General features: G+C 37.8%; 1 protein-coding gene across 2 annotated transcripts in view; it reads right to left on the bottom strand.

Moving 5' to 3' along the window:
• The window catches only part of PIK3R4 (phosphoinositide-3-kinase regulatory subunit 4), a 78663-nt gene that overhangs the window by 3068 nt on the left and 54873 nt on the right, over positions 1 to 20722 (bottom strand). For both annotated transcript variants that reach the window (XM_045088925.1, XM_045088926.1), the window contains exons 14-16: positions 9129 to 9293; positions 4518 to 4729; positions 2584 to 2715 (exon numbers count right to left, since the gene is read on the bottom strand). In XM_045088925.1, the coding sequence (XP_044944860.1) occupies positions 2584 to 2715; positions 4518 to 4729; positions 9129 to 9293 (509 nt within the window). The remainder of the gene's footprint in view (positions 1 to 2583; positions 2716 to 4517; positions 4730 to 9128; positions 9294 to 20722) is intronic.

Below are 20722 nucleotides of genomic sequence, written 5' to 3'. Positions count from 1 at the left end.
TGAGAAAGACATTATCCCTCAGTTGTTTTTGAGTTTGGGGCGGTGGTGGTGGTGACAATACTTCATTTCTTCATTGATATCTACTGAACCAACAATGTGTACTATGAACTTATCCCTGTCCTAGATGCTAAGGAAGAGGAGGCAAAAAAAAAAAAAAAAAAAAAAAATTCCCTATTTTATGGAACTTACATTCTAATGGGGATAATAAACCAAAAAAATGCAAAGGCCCTGAATCAGGAGTGCGCTTAGTTCCAGGAGAAAGCCAGAAAGCCCCTGTGGCTGTGGTGACCTGAGCATGGGGGAGAGGCAGGAAAAGGCACAGGAGGCCTGGCCACATTCCATTTGCCACTCTAAGGCTAATCCATAGAGGCCACATCAACAGACCCTGTGTGTGCCCTCTGGCTTCTACATGGGTTTGGCTGGTGGTAAACTAAAAGCCCCCTGAATATGTAGGTCCTAATCTCCAGAGACTATACATGTCAACTTATGTTGTATAGTGACTTTGTAGATATGATTAAATTAAGGGCCTCAAGATGGGATTCTCCTGGGTTGTCCAAGTGAGCCCTAAATGCAATCACAGTGTCCTTAGAAGAGGGAGGCTGACTTGACAGCAGAAAACAAAAGGACAATGGAGCAAGATGCTACGGTGGTGGCTCTGAAGATGGATGAAGGGGCCCACGAGCCAAGGCATACAGCTGCAGAAGCATGAAAAGGCAAGGGAATGGATTCTCCCCTAGACCCCACAGGGGTAATATGGCCCTGCTGCCACCCTGAACTTGGCTCAGAAAAACTCATTTCAAATTTCTGGCCTCCAGAACTGTTAATGAATAAATGTGTGTTGTTTTAAGCTACCAACTTTGTGGTAATTTATTATACCTAAGAATAAATGGTCATAGGGAACTAATATAGGCCTGTGGAAGCCATAGGAGACCAAAGGGATAGACGAATGTCTCATCTCAGGGGGGCTGTGTCCCTCATGTCAAACTCACTGCTCCTCTCAAGGTGGCCCTCTCTACTCAACTTCTCTGCAAACTCCAGTAACCATCCCGTCCCTGCTGTCTTCTGATACCAGCCCCATTTCATTTTGCTTTTATGATCCCTCTAACCATACTTCCCTCAATAGTTCCTTTGAAAATAAATCCTCAAATTATCCTACCTTGGGTATGCCATCCGTTTCCTATTGGAACCCTGACTGATAAACAAAAGGTCAGAGAGGTAGCAGGGGCATATCCCCAAAAGGCATCTGGGCCAAAGTAAGGAGTCTGGCTGTAACCTGGAATGGGAAGGTACTGAACAGCAGAAAGAACAGTCTTAAGAAGTAAGTATTAAAGCAGGGAGTTACAAGCATATTATATTAATAGGGACAAGAGATTACGGTGGTTTGGAGAAGGGAGACAGTGAAGGAAATAGTAAAAATTGGTCAGATTCTGAATGTATTTAAGGACCATACAAGATTGGCTAAAGGACTAGAAGGAAGATGAGAGAGAAGAATCAAGGACAACACCAGGCTTCCTGAGCACCTCGAGTAAAAGAGCTGTCATTTACTTGGACAGTATGGTGGGAAGAACAGTATTGTCTCAGGGTAAGGAAACCAGGTATTTGGTTTAGACATGTCAAATTTAAGGTGTCTATTAGATATCTTAGGGGGGATTTTAAGTAGCTATAAAACTGTGAATAAATGTGGTATTTAAAGCATGGAACTACACAATGTCATACAGCAAAGCCGGTGTAGAAGGAGAAGGAGTTAGGACCAAAGACTGAGCCCTGAGGCAGTGGAGCAGGTCAATTTTAAAAGAAGATGGGGAATCACCTGCAAATCAATGAACACGAGAACCAAGAAAGTGATGTCCTTGAAGTCATGTAAGGAAAGTAGTTCAGAAAGAGGATACTGTAACTGACCAAAGGATGAGTCAAGTAAGAGGTGAGCAGATCAATGGCCATCAAATTTGGCAACACAAAGTCTTTGACAGAAGCAGCATATGAGAAGGGACCAAAGAGGCTAGATGCAAGACAACCAATGAGAAGACATAAGAACAGCAAGAGCTACTTTTTACCAAGCACTGCACATATGCCAGGCTGTGTGCTCTAGTGTTTTATCTCAAATTCTTAAAACTCTGCTAAGAAAGTATTTTTAACCACATTTTACAGATAAGGAAAGTAAGTTTCAAAAACCTGCCAAGAATCCATACAAGAAAATCCAAATGCCCAGTGAGGGGAAGGATGGGAAGCAAAGCTTGCAAAAAACACAACAGAAACACATCAACAAGAAATGGCATCTGACAAGGATGAGTCAAGGTTTCTAACTCACATTTCTAAGATGGTGGTGGCAGCTTCAACAAAAATATGGGAGAAAGGAAACAAATGGAAGGTAATGGTACAATTAATGAGATCATTTTTAAGGATAATAAATATGAAATGACAGCGAGATAGCAGTGGTAGGAACTTCCATCATCAGAAACAGAACAAAATCAAGATTTGGTTCACACATGAAATAAAAACTCTAAGAATTTGAGTCTTGGCAGCAGCATATTATGCACTTCCAAAAACATCCCCCAACACCTGAAAGCCTGCCCTCCATTTTACCTGCAATCACCCAGGACTGGTACAGAGGATGCATGGAGAGGCGTCTGATTCGAGCCCTGGAAGGGTGACAGTGACTGGAAATTGGCAACTGGAACCTCATGTCCCAACAAGCCATAGTACCACTGCTTGTACCTTAAAGGAAAAGTCAAAAAGATTACCATATAATGATTAAAGTACACCAAGCTGCATTTATACAAATAAACACCACCACTAGCTTTGTGTCAATGTATTTTATTCATTCTTTGTTCTCATGAAGCTATCTCCCTGGAGTCACAAAGCACTTCTAGTTGTTAAATAAAGATATAAAATGAACATCAAAATGCTACTACATAATTGTGAAATAAATGAAGTTGAAAAAGAATAATTCATTAATTACACTGGTATTAACTGCCAAAGGCACACATAAAAAACAAAAGGTCAAGAGAAGAAATAAACTGCATTTGATAAGCCAAAATGTTCAGAATGCCTTAAATCACCAAAACCCGTGTTCTAGTGGCATTCAGTGATCACTTAACCAACCCACAGTGGCAGGAGCTTTATAGCTATCATCAAACTTCAATCATTTCCATGTGCCCTTTTCTCCAAAACATTCTGGAAACCGGTATCGATATCCAATCACAGCAGAAACTGGAGTGAGTACCTGTACATCTGCCCACAACAAACTCCACAGAGAAACCCCCCATCTCCAAAGAACACTGCCAACCCCAACACTGAACAGCTGGTCCTGACAGAGGCACAGAGCATATTCTTGGACTGGTCTCCAATTCCAATGGAGATACTGGGAGTGTGAAAAGGCAAAAGGGCAACAGGGTCCCTCTGAAACCTTGCCTCACTGCAGGACAATGGCTCAAACAGCCAAGGTAGTTTGGCTGCCCTCAAAGCTAATGAGAGCCATCTGACAGCCATCACTGCCATTTACTAAGCTACTCACAGAGTTTCATATCTACACATAGGCCTGGCATCACATCTTTCTGAACCCGTACAGTTTATTCCCACAAAAGGCAAACACAATGTATTCCATATAAACTATATAAAAAGACATAAAGGAAAAGGCAGATACTCAATGTCATAAATATAAGTTAGGGAATCTGGAAACCAAAATTCAAGCACAACAGATTATAATTCTTCAGAAAGTATGGCAAATGGGAAAAAGTGAGATGTGATACATTCTCAAGGGGCAGGTTCAAAGCCTTATGGGGGCAAAATGTGAAACTAAAATAGGAAAGCAGCCAGCAAGATAACATGGTACACCTTCAGCCTTTGAGAAAGGGAGGTAAGGAGGAATAATGGGGCAAGAAACTGCCATTTAGCTCTTCTCCAGTATGAGGCCCTGTGACAGATGCTTTTAATTCATTAAATCCTCAAAGCAGCCCTTGAAAGGATTAGCCCCATTTGAAGATGAGGGTCCTAAGACTCAGAGAAGCTATGCAGCTTGCCTGAGGTTACAGGAATTTGAAAACCAAGTCTGCACAAATTCAAATGCTCTCATCAAAAAAGCCTGCTGCTTCTCTGGCAGGATAACAGAATGCCACCAAATCTGATCACTATAATGATTACAAAAAGGCTCATTTAAGAATAAAGAGAAAAAGGAAACTTTTAGCCATTGGGATACTGAAACCTTTCAAATTTTTTTAATAAAAAAATTAAATTGCAAGTGATTATAATGTAATAATCAAAAATATAAGGAGATGAGGAGGTGCCTTGGTTTTGCTCTGGTCATGATCTCAGGGTTGTGAGACTGAGCCCATGTCAGGCTCTGAGCTGAGTTTGGAACCTGCTTGGGATTCCCCTGTCTTTCCCTTCGCTTCCACCCCCCAACCCCAAAAAGGGGCGGGGGATTACCAATGATGAAAAAGGAAAAAACTTTCACAAGAAGGCAATTCCATATATTAGTGGCATTCACAACCTAATCAATGACTTTCAAATCAGCTCACCAATGCAAAGCCAGCACTGGTGGATGTCCACAGCGAAGGAAGTGATGAGGCCTGACTTCAGATCATGCTTTAGTGTCCATGCATTGCTTGAAGACCTGAGGTCCCAACCAACTAGAGAGCCATTCACAGTGGCATAGGCGAGAACAGACTGTGCCCCAGAGTTGAAGTGATGCATATCCACGACACAGCCATCATCCTTCTGGTCTAGAATTCTAAAGAAATACACAAAGCAAAAGATAAAGATTTTTCTAGTCACTGAAAACATAGACCAGCTTCTATTTAAGATAAATTTATATTCTAACCATAGTCAAGAAAGAACAACTGTGACCCATCAAGCCAATGATACCTGAGGCATTTTTTATAATAACTTCAGACTTACAGAAGAGTTGCACAAATAGTACACAGAATTCTTATAGATCCTTCACCCAGCTTCCCCTCATGTTAATAACCTACATAATCACAAAAAATTTATCAACACGAAGAAATTAATCTTAGTAACAATGCTTATAAAATACAGAACATAATCAGATTTTTATTAGCTTTCTACTCATGTCCTTTCACTGTTCCAGGATCCAAAACAAGATACCACATGGCACATTGAGTTGTCATGTATTTATCTGACCCTTGTCTTTGATTGCCTTTCATGATTGTGACATTTTTCAAGATTACTGGTTATTTTATAAAATATCTCTAATATCTCTCCATTTGGGTTTGCCTCATGTGTTCTCACCCAGTATATGCCTTATTGAAAGACCACGAAATAATTTCTCAGGGCATTTATGAGGAAGTACCTAATGCTAATTCAAACATATTAGTGGTGATATTAACCTTAATCATTTGGCTAAGGTGGCATCTACCAAGATTCTCCGCTGTAAAATTATTTTTTCCTTTATAACTACTCAATCTTTAGGGCAAATACTTTTGAGACCACGTAAAAATCCTGTTTCTGCGAGAAGTTTTGTCTACAAATTTTAGAATCCTTTGATAGATCGTACCTGTGGTATTCTAATGGTGACTATTTCCCTTATTCCTTCTATCCTTACTGATTAGAAGTCTTCTGTAAAGAAGACTGGTCACTTCTTCCCCCATTAATTTATTTATTCATTTACTTATTTATATCACTATGGACTCGTGGATATTTATTTTATTCTCTGAGTTATAACCCAATACTAGTATTATTGTTTTGTTGCTCAAGTTGTTCCAATTTTGGCCACAGGAAGCTCCCTCAGGTTGGCTCTGATGCCCTTTCAATGTGGTTTTGTGAACCACTTCCTAACTTTCTGGCATCACAAGATAACTCAAGACTCATCTTGTATTTTCACCGCTCAGACCTGGAATCAACCAGTTCTCCAAGGAGCCCTGGTTCCTTTTATGGGAGAATGGTACTTAAAGATTTATTTATTTATTTGAGAGGGGTGGGGAGAGAAAGAGAATATTGAGCAGACTGCTGAGCATAGAGCCTGACATAGGGCTCAATCCCACAACCCTGAGGATTATGACCTGCGCCAAAATCAAGAGTCAGATGCCCAACTGGCTGAGCCACCCAGATGCCCAGGAGAATGGTGTTTAAAGCCAAGGTCTGTGTGCTAAGTGTTCACTGCTATGGGGGTATCCCTGCTCTAGTCCATCTCAATGGCCAGAGCTAGAAAATATGTATATGACACCTCATAGCTACACACATTATCTGTACTTCTGTATCCTTTTATGTGTATGTGTGCATATGTAAGCAAGCACACACACACATATATACACACACATATGCATATACGTATATCATGAGTCCCTATTGATACGGAGTCCATATTCATATCTATCTAGCATGAGGGTTCATTTCAGCAATCCCCTTTTCATATTTGTAACTTCTTTCCTCAGCAGTGAGAAACCTGGCTCTCACTACCTACATACTTACCTATTGTTCAACCTTAGCATACAATTAAAGTAGTTTCGGAATTGATAAACCATATTCCTGTGACAAATAACCAACTAGAACAGTGACTTCAGTTCCTTCTGTTATTCACCTTGCAGTGTCCACTTAAACCACTGTTTTCCACAGGTATTAGGATGGCTCCTTTATTGCCCACACTCTTCAATGTGCCTATATACTTCATCTGTAGAGTAAGTAGACTGATTTGTCATAGACTGCATTCTACCTTTCATCCTATATCTGGGTTAATTTTGTTTTTACTTAGAGTAAAATTTACTCTCTGTGGTACACAGTCCTATGCATTATGACAGAAACACAGCCATGAATCTTCTACCACAGAACCACAGAGAACAAGTGCATACCCCAAAATTATCTTGTGCAGCCCCTTTGTTGTCAACCTGTGACTACCAATGATCTCAATTCCTCCCTATAATTTTATGCTTTCCAGAATGTCACACAGTTGGAAATACACAATAAGTAGCCTTTTGGGTCTAACTTCTTTCGTTAGCAAAAAGAATGTAGGATTCATTGCTTGTTGCATTAATCAACTGTTTATTCCTTTCATAACTGATAATAAAAATAATAAAATAACACTGGTTCCTTTTTTTTCTTTTTATGTACTATTCCACTTATGGACATGCCTATTTTTTTCAAGCTGAGGCATTCTTAAACCAAAAAGAATTCATTAACATATTGGCCAGCCTCCCTGATCAGTACATATCATGCTTTTGCAGCATACACTATTTGTTTTATCTCTTAGATCAAGAGTCAGCAAATAACAGCCAGGCAGTAAATATTTTAGGCTTTGCAAGTCATATATTTCTGTTGCATATTCATTTTTTTTACAATCTTTTAAAAATCCAAAAATCATTCTTAGCTTATGGGTCATACTATAGGCTATAGTTTGCTGACCTCTACATCTTAGATAAACAACTATATTAAAAAAAAAAAGATTTTATTTATATATTTGACAGAGAAAAAGCAGGACAGCACAGGAAGCAGCAGAGGAAGAGGGAGCAGCAGAGGAAGAGGGAGAAGCAGTCCCTTCGCTGAGCAGGGAGCCTGATGTGGGGCTCAATCCTAGGACCCTAACCTGGGATCATGACTTGAGCTGAAGGCAACCACTTAACTGACCAAGCCACCAAGGTGGCTTATAGATATAAGCAACTATATTTACAAACATTATAATACTGACTGTATTTCCCCCAAAGGAACGATGAAAAGTCCAAATGCCATAAATTCTAATAATTAAGAGGCATGACAACAGCCGATATGACTCAATGAAGCGAACTTAAAAAAAAAAAAAGACTCATGGCAAGGTTTCTTTGGAGCAACCACTGCCAGTAGAGTGAAATCTACTAAACATTCTGGTACAATCTTCCCATCTGTGTAGTCAATGTTTGCTTAGGGTGAAGACAGTAACATTCATAATGGAAAGTGCCATCAGCTGCAAGGTACCTATGGGAGGAATGTGCATATCTGTGTATCTGGCCAGCACAGTCATCACACAACACAGTCTGCCATAGTTATACTATGATACAGTCCTCTGCTGAAACAATTAAAAAAAAAAAAAAGCAGGTATTTTTTAGTTAAAAACAATATATAATATGTCCTAGACAAAAGCTACCTAAATCTGTTCAGTGAATGTCTTAAACATAATGCATATTTTTAATTGTAAAGGCAAAACAAAGTTATAAACAAATAAAATAATATAAGCAATAAAACCCTAGATGATCCAACATACAACCTTTCCTTCCTTAGCTACCCCAACCACCATGTCTTAGAACCCACTTAACTTAAAAAATTTGCTCATTCTGTTTTATTTCTATGGGATATCCCCCTCTGTCTGCATGCCCTTCTCGACCACCCTGCTTTGGCTAACCTACATCTGGTCTCCCCTCCTCCAGGCCTTCTTCCCTATGCCCTGCAAGCTGGCTCCCCATCCCTGTAACATGGGCACATTATCACACTGCACCTGAAATCATCTGTTAACTGATCTGCTTCTTCCATTAGACTGTAGTATCTTAAAGAGCCTAACATATCTTGGAATTTGGATAACATATCTTTGTATTTGGAATCCTAGGTGGGTAGCACATACTGGTCAGTTGAAAATTGTTCTGCTTTATCTTTAAATGTCTTACCCTGTGTTAATCCGGGGGCAACCACAATTTGTAAGAAGTGAGGGAAATTCTTATATAAAACCAGCCAGTATTTTGTTTTACAATGATAAGCAAATCATTTGACTAAAAGCAGCTCTCCATGTTCCCATCAACTTCAGATATTTTAATGCCAAGTGACAAAATGCTGATGTTTTGAGTTTTGTTTTTGTTTTTTTTTTTAATGAACATTCACATTCTAAAAATCAGCCAGCCAGAGTTGTGCTTTTTGTAGTTGAGACAAAAGATGCATCTGATAATCAGGTTATTCAAACAGATTCCAGACTGGGATGAGCCGCAAGTTGAAAGCCGCCCTTCTGACCTTACAGCAGAAAGAAGATATACAGAGCTTTCTGAAACTAACTGCATGTGACAGATTTCAGCTGAAAACACAGTTTTATTTATTTCGTGTGCTAAAAAAAGAATACAATCTAATAGGCCCTTAGTTGATCCAAACTACACTGGCAAGAGAGGATTAAATTATCCTAGTGCACTAAATGCCGTTTTAAAAACACAAAAGATAGAAGATACCTGCTTTGCAGAGGCTGAATCTTAGGAGACTTGGGCAGCTTAGATGCTTCAATCGCAAGAAGCTGGACGGCACCGTTGTCAGATGCAATGGCTAAGTAGTGGGAGCCCTGGCAGAACGTAAGCGTCTTGACACGTCCTCCAATTCGGCTGTATGTAAGAGTAGATCTGTACAAAAGAAAACAATGCATTTCTGCAAAGGCCACAGAGCATTATTATTGCTATTACTAAGTAAATATTCACATGGCTATTAACCAACAAAATTAGTACTTTGAGGTCTGTTTCACCTCCTCAATCTCCTAACAAACCTTAGAATCCTGACCAAAAGCGCTGGCACAAAATCAACTTTTCTTCTATTTTCAAATGGCCATCCCCATACACATCTCTCCTATCAGAGAAAAGCTGTCATCCCCCTTTCCCACTGAAGCTCCCATTCATGTTGCCCTCATCCAGCTCCCCTTCCACTCTTACAATACCATAAGCCCTATTCTTGCACCATTCGGTAATTCTGTAATTCCCAAGATGCAGCCTGACACAGCAGGAAAAACACTGGCTTTGGAATGAAAGACCTGAGTTCCATTACTGACTACTCATATGACCTTGGTCAAGCCACTTACCTTGCTATGTATCAGTTTACTCATCTACAAAACAGGACTACCCTAACTTCTCTACTTGGAACACAGTGAAACTCAAATAATATGTAAATAATAAAACACTCAAAAATGCAAAATATTTATTATAATATTCAGTCTCTCCCACACACATGCTGACCTCTTCAGTTATCTACTGCCCTTTCTCAAATTCAATGCCAAACTGCTTGACTATATGAACTACACAGGGTGCCTCCCATGATTACCAATTCCCCCTTTCAATGCCTTCAGTACCTCCTTCATAAGGTGCGTACTCATCCTTCTCTAGGGCCACACTTCTGAAAGATCACAAGTCCCTAATCACCAAATTTATTCATCTCCATCATTTCTGTTTGTTTCATTTTATTATGCAAGCTAATATACTACAAAGAATTATTAAAACTATAGAAAAGAATATGGAAAAGTAAAAACATTTATAATTCTATCTCCAGAAACACTATTAATACTTTGTTATATAACCTTCCAAAGGGTTTTCTATGCATATATATTGTAATATATTCATATCTGCTTCGTAAATAAATATGGAATGATATGTTGTATTTTTTATTTATCTTTACTCTCTAGTTCACTTTTTCTTAATCACAGCTTTGTTGGAACACAATACCAATAAGGTACCAGTATGGTAGATGAGTATAGAGATCCAGGGACAAGGCACTGGGAGACACAGGAGTGCCATTATTGTTCAGTCTCTTGCATTTGTTTGCTCTCTCTCCCTCTCTTTTAATATTTAGGTATAATTTACCTATCATGAAATTCACTCTCTTAAAAAGATTGATAGCACAGTCACTAAGTTTTATAACCATTACCATTATGTAATTCAAGAACCTTTACATCACCCTGAATAGAAACCCTGTACCCATCTGCAGTCATTCCCCAATCCTTCATTCCCCCAGGTCCTGGCAAGTACAGATAGTCCTTGACTTACAACTTCTCAACTTTATGATGGTATGAAAGCAACAGGCATTCAGTTGAAACCGTCCTTCAAACTTTAAATTTGATCTTTTCCTTGCTAGTGACATGCCATATGATCTACTCGTAATGCTGACCAGTGGCAGTAAGCCACAACTCACAGGCAGCCACGTGATCACAAGGGTAAAAAACTAACACACTTAAAACCATTATGATAATCTACAATGACTCAGTTTTTCTTTTGGTAGTCAACAAATTACATGAGCTACTCAATGCTTTATTATAAAACAGGCTTTTTTTTTTTTAAATCTATTTATTTATTTGACAGAGAGAGAGCAAGAGAGGGAATACAAGCATGGGAGAGGGAGAAGCAGCCTTCCTGCTGAGCAGGGAGCCCAATGCGGGGCTTGATTCCATGACCTAAGCCAAAGGCAGATGCTTAACAACTGAGCCACCCAGGCGCCCCTAAAATAGGCTTTGTGTTAAATGATTCTACCCAACTGTAGGCTAATGTAGGCTAAGCATTTGAAGGTATGCTAAGCTAAGCTATGATGTTAGGTAGGTTAGGTAAATTGAATGCATTTTTGACTTAACAGTATTTTTTTTTTAAGATTTTATCTATTTGACAGAGGGAGAGATCACAAGTAGGCAGAGAGGCAGGAAGAGAGAGAGAGGGGGAAGCAGGCTCCCTCTTGAGCAGAGAGCCCAAAGCAGGGTTCGATCCCAGGAACCCGGGACCATGACCCAAGCTGAAGGCAGAGGCCTCAACCCACTGAGCTACCCAGACGCTCCTGAATTAACAGTATTTTTAACTTATGATGGTTTTATCATGATATAGAACCCTATCATAAATCAAGGAAGATCTGTACTAATATACTTTCTCTCTGTGGATCTGCCTATTCCAGATATTTCATATAAATGAAACCATACAATATGCTAGCTGACCTTTGAATTGGGTTTCTTTCACATAGCATGTTTTCAAGGTTTATCCATGCTGTAGCATGTGTATTTCAATATTTTTTGTGGCTTAATACTCCACTCTATAGAGGATACACCACATTTTGTTTGTCCATTCAATAGCTTACAGACATTGTGGTTTCTACTTTGGGGCTATTATGAATGCTGCTGCTGTGAACACGGGTGTATAGCTTTTCATGTGAACAAATGTTTTCAACTGTCTTGGGTTTATACCTACAAATAGAATTGAGCGGCCATTATTAGGTAACTCTGTATTTAGCATTTGAGAAACAGCCAACTATTTTCCATCATTACTGCACCACTTTACATTCCTACCAGCAACATATAAAGGTGCCAGTTTCTCCACATCCTTTCCAGCACTTGTTACTGTCTTTTTAACTACAGCCATGTGAAGTGGTATCTCACTGTGGTTTTGATTTGCATTTCCCTAGTGACTAATCATGTGGAACAGCTTTCTGTATATTTATTGGTCCTATTTGGAGAAACATCTATTTGAATCCATCATCCATATTTTAGTCGTCCTTTTATTGTTGAGTTGAAAAAGTGTGTGTGTGTGTGTATATATATATATATATAGAGAGAGAGAGAGAGAGTGTGTGTATATTTATATTTACAAGTACTTCTCTCTTTCTGGGGGTTGTCCTTGCACTTTTTCGATAGCGTCCTCTGAAGCACAAATGTTTGTAACTTTGATGAAATCTCACTTGTCTCTAAACACTCCTTTAAGCTACAGTCCGTAAGTTTTGGCATGTTGTGTTTTCATTTTCATTCATCTCTAAGTATTTTCTAACTTTCCTTTGAACCATTGGTTATTTAGCCATGTGCTGTTTCATTTCCATATATTTGTCAATTTCTCAGACCTTTCTGTTATTGATATCTAGTTTCATTCTACTGTGGTTAGAGAACATATATATTAATATGTTACAAAGCTTTTGAATTTCCTGAGGCTTATTTTATGGGCTCATATATGGTTTAATCTGCAAAGTGTTCCATGTGCACTTGAAAAGAATTTATATTCTGCTACTGTTGGGTGGAGTGTTCTATTAAAATCTCTAGATCTGGTTAGTCTGTAGTGTGATCAAATCTATTTTCTTTGTTATCTTATGCCTACTTGATCTATCCAATTTTGTTAGTTTTTGCTTCATTTGAGGGATGTGTTATCTGGTGCAAATGTTTGCAACTGTTATGTTTTCCTGATACACTGACTCTTCTATCATTATAAAATGTCCTTATTTATCTATAATAGAAACTTTTGTCTTAAAGTTAATTTTGTCCAATATTAATATAGCTGCTCCAGTTCTCTTCTAGGTACTGTTTACATAGTGTATCCTTTTACTTTTAACCAACTTGTGTCTTTGAATCTAAAGTATATCCCTTGTACATGGGCCATAGCAATATTTTTCTAAGCTATGTCTCCTAAGGCAAGGGAAACAACAGCAAAAATAAACTGTGGGGAGGGATTACATCAAAATATAATCATCTGCAAAGCAAAGGAAACAATCAACAAAACTAAAAGACAATCTATTGAATGGGAGAAGATATTTGCGAAGGACATATCTGATAAATAGTTAGTATCCAAAATATATAAAGAACTTATACAACTCAACACCAAAAACACAAATTATCCAATGAAAAAATGGGTAGAAGACATGAATAAACATTTTACCAAAGAAGAAATAAAGATGGCCAATAGACACATGAAAAGATCAACATAAGGGGTGCCTGGGTGGCTCAGTGGGTTAAAGCCTCTGCCTTCGGTTCAGGTCATGATCCCAGGGTCCTGGGATAGAGCCCTGCATCGGGCTCTCTGCTCAGCGGGGAGCCTGCTTTCCTCTCTCTCTGCCTGCCTCTCTGCCTGCTTGTGATCTCTGTCAAATAAATAAATAAAATCTTTAAAAAAAAAAAAAAAGATTAACATAACTCATCATCAGGGAAATGCAAATCAAAACCACTATGAGATATCTCCTCATACCTGTCAGAATGCCTAAAATTAAAAACACAAGAAACAAGTGTTGGTGAAGATGTGGAGAAAAAGGAACCCTCATACACTATCAGCGGGAATACCAACTAGTGTAGCCACTGTGAAAAACAGTATGGAGGGTCCTCAAAAATTAAAAATTGAATTACTGTATCCTATGATCTAGAATTGCACTACTGGGCATTTACCCAAAGAATATGAAAACACTAATTCAAAAAGATATATACACCCCTATGTTTATTGCAACATTATTTACAACAGCCAAAATGTAGAAGTAGCCCAAGGTCCACTGATCCATGAATGGATAAAAGATGTGGTATATATACACAATGGAATACTACTCATTTCAAAGAATGAAATCTTGCCATTTGCAACAATATAGATGGATCTAAAGAGTAAAATGCTAAGTGAAAAAAAAACCACTCAAAGAAAGACAAATACCTTATGATATCCTTCATATGTACAGTTTGTTTCCAAAGAAAAAAAGGGGACACACCAAAAAACAGACTCTTAACTACAGAGAACTGATGATTACCAGAGGGAGGTGGGTTGGGGGGATGGGTTAAATAGGTGAAGGGGATTAAAAGTACATTTATCATGGTGAGCACTGAGTAATGTACAGAATTACTGAATCACTGTATTGTACACCTGAAACTGAGATAATACTGTATGTTAACTATACTGCAATTAAAATTTTTAAAACTGCATAAAGTGTTCTTGTAGACAGCACGTAGTCATATGTTTTTTTCATGCTTTCTGCCAACTCAGTCTTTTGATTTTATATGATTATCAAAAAGGTAGGATTTATGTTTGACATTTTGCTATTTGTTTTCTCTGTCTTACACAGGTTTTGTTGTTATTGTTGTTGTATTCCTCCTTTACTGCCTTCTTTTATGTTAAAATATATATTTTAGTATACCATTTTAATTCCTTTGTTGTTTCTTATACTTCATGTTTTTGAAAGGTTTATTCCAGTGGCTTCCCTGGGAAATACATTTGATATCTAAAGATGTCAGATTAATACCAATTTGATTAATACACAAAAACTTTGCTCCAAATTCTGTTCCTTCCTCCTTTTTCTGTACTATTGTCACACAAATTCTAGATTCATATATTACGAGCCCATAAACACGGTTCTATAATTATTTATGTGGTTATCTTTTAAATAAGATAATATGTAAAAAGAGTTATAAAAATGATTTATACTTTTATATTTACTTATATATTTACCTTTATCAATGTTTTTTATTTAGTCATGTGAATTCAAGTTACTGTCTTGTGTCCTTTTCTTTCAACACAAAAGATACCTTTAAGTATTTAATTTAGGGAAAATCTCCTAGCAATAAATTGTGTTTTTTTTAATATTTTATTTATTTATTTAACAGAGAGAGATCACAGGTAGGCAAAGAGGTAGGCAGAGAGAGAGGAGGAAGCAGGCTCCCTGCTGAACAGAGAGCCCAACATGGGGCTTGATCCCAGGACCCTGAGATCATGACCTGAGCCGAAGGCAGAGGCTTAACCCACTATGCCACCCAGGCACCAAATTCTGTTTTTAATGACTTTGGAATGTCTTAATTTCTTCTTTGTTTTTGAAGGACATGATGGATATAGCCTTATCAGTTGACAGTCTTTTTCTTTCAACACTTTGAATATGTCATCCCACTGACTTCCAGTCTACACCATTTCTGATGAAAGTCAAGCTGTTAATCTTATTGAGGACCCCTTGTATGCAATACGTCCCTTTTCTCTCACTGCTTTCAAGATTCTTTCAAAGGTTTGCTTATCTTGTGTCTAGTATGGCCACTCCTACTTGGAGTGCACTGAGCTGCTTAAATGTGCAGATTAATGTTTTCCAAATCTGGGGAGTTCTTAGCCACTGTTTCTTCAAATATTCTTTCTCCTCCTTTTTCTCTTTCTTGCCTTCTAGGACTTCTACTATGTGTGTGTTGGCACACTTGATAGTGTTCTGCACGCCTATGAAGCTCTGTTCATTTTTCTTTATTCTTTTTTAGTTTTTGCACCTTTGCTTGGATAATGTCAACTGATCTACCCTCAGCTGGTTTTGTCTCTTGCCAGCTGAAATCTGCACGGCCTCTCTTGTGTATTTTTCATTTAGTTCACTTACTTCATTTTTTCAGTTATTTCATTTTCAACTGCAGAGTCTCTATTGATCATTTCTATAACCTTATTGATATGTATATTTGGTGAGACATTTTCTTCACTCACTTTTAATTCTTTAGACCTGTTTAATTCTTTCATAATATTTTTAATACCTAACTTAAAGTCTTTGTCTAGTAAATCAAATAACTGAGATTACTGAGGAATAGTTTCCACTGTTTTTTTTTCCTGTATATAGACCATAGTTTCCTGTTTCTTTTCCTGACCTGCAATTTTTTGTTCAAAACTAGATATTCTAATTCATATGTCAATTTTGGAAGTAATATCCCAAGGTTTTTGCTGTTTATTTAGTGACTTTTCCAGGATTAATTATCTAAAGTCCATAATCTTTCTCATGCATAGCCACTAAAGTCTTTGTTCAGTTAACTTAGTGGTTGGTTAATGACTAGACAGACATTTCCTTTCCTTACCTGCCTTGAAATGATAAGTGTTCTAGCCTTTGTTGAGGTTCACCGTGTTTGTGGTACACCTTCAACAAAACAGTTTACAACTCTGCCTTATCCTTCATTTTCTCTTTGCACAGTCTCAAGGTCAGCCAGAGGCAAAAACTCGGGGTCTTCTCAGTTCTTTCTTGAGCATGCACAAAACCCTATACATGCATGTGGCCTTAAAGATATCCATGAGTATGTCTGAACTTTTCAAAGGCCCCTAAAGACTTATCATTCCCTAGTTCTTCCTCCTAAGTTTTTTTGTTAGCCTCTTGTTAGCTACAATCAATAATGCTGCTACATTGTTAAACAGCAAACAAGCTGCTGCAATGTTAAACAAACAGCATTAATAATTTCAACAAATGCCCTGTGGGCAGCTTTTTCTCAAAGAACAGGTTGAGTCAGATCAAATAAAGATAGACACTGAGAACGGAACTTTCAGCAAACTGGCAAAAAGGTCAAATAGTGACAATTCTCTAGAAATGGGGCTTTTTAGCATGTGTGACCCCTCTAGTTACTACTAAGCTGCTAGTTTTCAGGGCTACCACAGCTGTGGGACTGTGAGTTTCAAAGTTACTGCACAGCATGATAAAAGGTTGGGGGACTATTAGTTTTCAAAGCTACCACACTGTTAGCTAAACGGGGATAAAATTAGAGAACGCATGGCCCACTGTTATAAGTCAGCTGATTTTCTTGAATAACACTATTCAAACTAATGAAGGACTTAGTTAATTTCTAGAGTTCTGAAAAAGTTGATTTTGACAGTAGCTACTAATGTTCTATCCTTACTTTGTCATTCCAAAAATAGACACCCTATGTGAGTTCTTAAACCTACTTTTCAAACCTACTTTCTCACACAATGTGAGAAAATCAGAAAATATTTTATATCAAAAAAACTTATTCCCACAACACCAATTTAAGTTACATCTGCAAGTATTTGCACCAACACTTATCCAATTTTACCTCTACTGCTGAACCTCTAGTTTGTTTCTAATTTTTTTACTATTATAAAGGAAGCCAATCTGAACAGCCCTTAAAACTAAATCTCTGAGTTCATTCATAGTCATTTCCTTAGGATATGGACATCATAAGTGCTTGTAATATGTATTATCAAAAAGCCCTCCAAGGATGATGGCTGTATCGATTGCATTCCACCAAAGGGCACTGTATGAGAATGACCATGACCTTACTAGGTTTTCATGCTAGTTGGCTTTTTCATTGCATTTGAGAGCTGCCTCTAAATTCCTTTCTTAAAACTCTTTCTTCTGTTGCAGATGTAACTTAAATTGCTTCTTCTTTCTCCTTTCCTGACCACCACTCTTCCTATGCCCAAAATTCAACTGGCAAAGATCAAGTCCTCAGGCATCCTCAGAACTTAATACAGGCCCTTACGCTAACTTTTCTTCAGAGTAGCCACTCCACTCAAAAACTTCAACATCCAACACCACCAGCAACTCTAAAATATGCAACACTGTAACTTTCTTGCACACCTCTCCTAGTGTGTCAACTCTTTACCTAGATAAAACTCCACTGAGATGTTCTATCATTACATAAAAGTACCAAATTCATCAACCTCTCCTAAAATTGAGAAGCTAAATGTGCCAAAAATAGAGTAACACAAGAAACACATAAAGAAAGTATGATTTAGAATACTATAAAGTTTTTAAAAAATTTATGTAAGAGATTAGAAAAATAGCAATTTTTCACAAACTAGTCCCCAAGGGACAAATCAACAGTTTAACTCAAGAAAGAAGTGACTGGCAGGGCCAAGAGCTGGGTGGCCTAAATCACAATCATACTCCATGAAAAAGACAAGACTGGGAACTGGGTCGCCAGCCAGCATAACACATAGGGGAAAAACCTCAATAGTCAGAATGTACTAGCAATATTTCCTAAGAAAATACTTTTCTTAGGAAAAAGTATTTTTCTTAGTCTTTTCCTAAGAAAAAGGAGTTTTGCTGCTCTTTCCCAGCCACCAGCTGTTCCCCACTTGGATCTGGCAATAATAAGGGCGTGCTTTTCCCCTAATCCAGTTCATGAAGGCATATGATGAAGGTAACACATTCTGTCCCGTTCCTCTCCTCTCCACTGTGGAATCAAGCACCTCTGAGCCAAGGCCTACTGCACTCCACAAATAAGACAGCAGGTATTACAGAAAAGCAAGAGAACAGCTGCATCCAGGGTAAATCCAATATCCTAATTATCATATAAACTTCCCAAAGACTATACAGTCAGCTGAATTGCCACATTTTCTGGGATACCACTGTCTGAAATGTGACCCTGGGATACCACTCCCTAAAATACGACACTGGAATACAGAAGGCATGGCTCAGTAATAAAAATCATTTGGGAATTAACAAATGAGGCTTTTGTAAAGTGAAACAATGATTCCAAGTTTGTTTGTTTGCTTTAAAGATTTTATTTATTTATTTGACAGAGAGAGATCACAAGCAGGCAGAGAGAGAGGGGGAAGCAGGCTCCCCGCTGAGCAGAGATCCTGATACGAGGCTCAATCCCAGGACCCAGATATCATAACCTGAGCCAAAGGCAGAGGCTTAACCCACTGAGCCACCCAGGTACCCCCAAGTTGTTTCTTGAGAGGTTTACACATGTCAACTGAACTTCCCCTCTTAATAAAAGGACAATGAATTCAACTGATCATGATAGTAACAAAGAGCCATTTGAAAAAAATTATCAGATTATTAGTATTTTAAACAAAGTACAAAATAGTAAAAAGTAAGTAAAATAAAGAAAATACTCTTTTAAACATAGAGTATTAGTATTTTAGACAAAATACTAATGAAAATGCTAATGATGGTGAGGAAAAAAAATCAAAAGTATGGTTGTAGGCAGGGAGAAGGCAGGAGTTTTCTGTGAAAGGACAATAGGGGACATTCTTCTGGTGTGATGGCTACATTCTATATCTGGAGAGAGGTATAAGTTGCCAAGTGAATGTTATTTGTTGGGACTCACAGACTGGTTCACTTAAGATCTGTGCATTTCATAGAATATGAATTTCATGTCAAACAAAAAAAACTTATAAACAGGTACTGATCTCTAGCTAATGATAAATAAGCTGAAGTGTTTAGGGGACATATACTAATGTCTGCAACTAATTTTGAAATACATTTTAAAAAGATGAACTGATAGGAGGATGGATAATATCATGACATGGCAAATAGAGTAAAATTATAGAATCCATGTGGCAATATGAATGTTCGCTGTGAAACTCTTTCAACTTTACTTACATGTTTGAAATTTCATAATGAAGTGTTGACAAAAAATTACTAAATGGAGCCAGGATTCTGTTACTGGTTTTGATTTATGTTCTGACCAATGTAATACACCAAAAAGGAATGAACATGAAAATAATCAAGCAAAAACATAGAGCTCTTTTAAAAAATAAACAGTACAAAACTGTATTACACTGTTAAGAGTACATTTCTTATTTATCAAAGATATTTTGTTTGATGATTTTGTGATTAACTGTAGTTAATGAGTAAAGCACCAGAGATTATCCACATTTTTTTTACACATGAAATTGAATTTTGATTGCTAGTAGCTTTTCAGATCCAGACCAAATTTAAGCAAATATTTAATATGGTAGGACTGATGGGAATGGGGAAATGGGGAACTGGCAGACAAACAGACCGCATATCAAGAAGGGGGGTGGGGTTATGGACATTGGGGAGGGTATGTGCTTTGGTGAGTGCTGTGAAGTGTGTAAACCTGGCGATTCACAGACCTGTACCCCTGGGGATAAAAATATATGTTTATATAAAAAATTAAAAATTAATAAATTAATAAAAAAAAGAAGGGACATAACTATAAACATACAAATCCAAATCACACTTAACCAAAATCACATCATGCGTAAAGAGTCTTAGAGATTTCAAGTCATAACTAGTCCCCATCTTGACCATAACAGTGGGGCAATGGCATAGTAAGTGCTTTCCTTATACAGCTAGCTATTCCATCATTATTTTTCTTTTGCTCATGCTCCATTAACCTATTTAGTAAATCTTATTGGTTCTACCATCAAAATATATCCAGAATCTGATCTTAAATCACCTCCACCTCTGCTTGAATCACTGCAATAGCCTCTAACTGCTCAGTATCCTCAATACAAGAGCCATAATAATTCTACTAAAATTTAACTTAGATCATGTGTCTCCTCTGCTTGAAATCCTCCAAAGGCTCCCATCTCACTCAGAGTAAAAGTCAAAGTCCTTTACAATAGCCAACAAGGCCCTATGTAATCTGGTTACTCTTATTCCTCCCTCTTGCTCACTCTGCTCCAGCCATACAGACTTTTCTGCTATTCCTCAAAACATGCCAAACATCTTTCTACCTCAGAGCCTTTGATATCCCTCCTTTCCTGTGCCTGGAATCCTCTTCCCCAATATATCTACATGACTTTCTCCTTCACTTGTTTCAGGTGATACCTTTTCTATGAGGCAGTCTCTAGTCAATTCA

The sequence above is a fragment of the Mustela putorius genome, unplaced genomic scaffold (genome assembly GCF_011764305.1).
Source record: "Mustela putorius furo isolate JIRA1106 unplaced genomic scaffold, ASM1176430v1.1 tig00003834_pilon_pilon_pilon, whole genome shotgun sequence".
NCBI lineage: Eukaryota > Metazoa > Chordata > Mammalia > Carnivora > Mustelidae > Mustela > Mustela putorius.
Note: the sequence above shows the minus strand (reverse complement) of the source record. Positions and strands in the feature narration are given on the sequence as shown.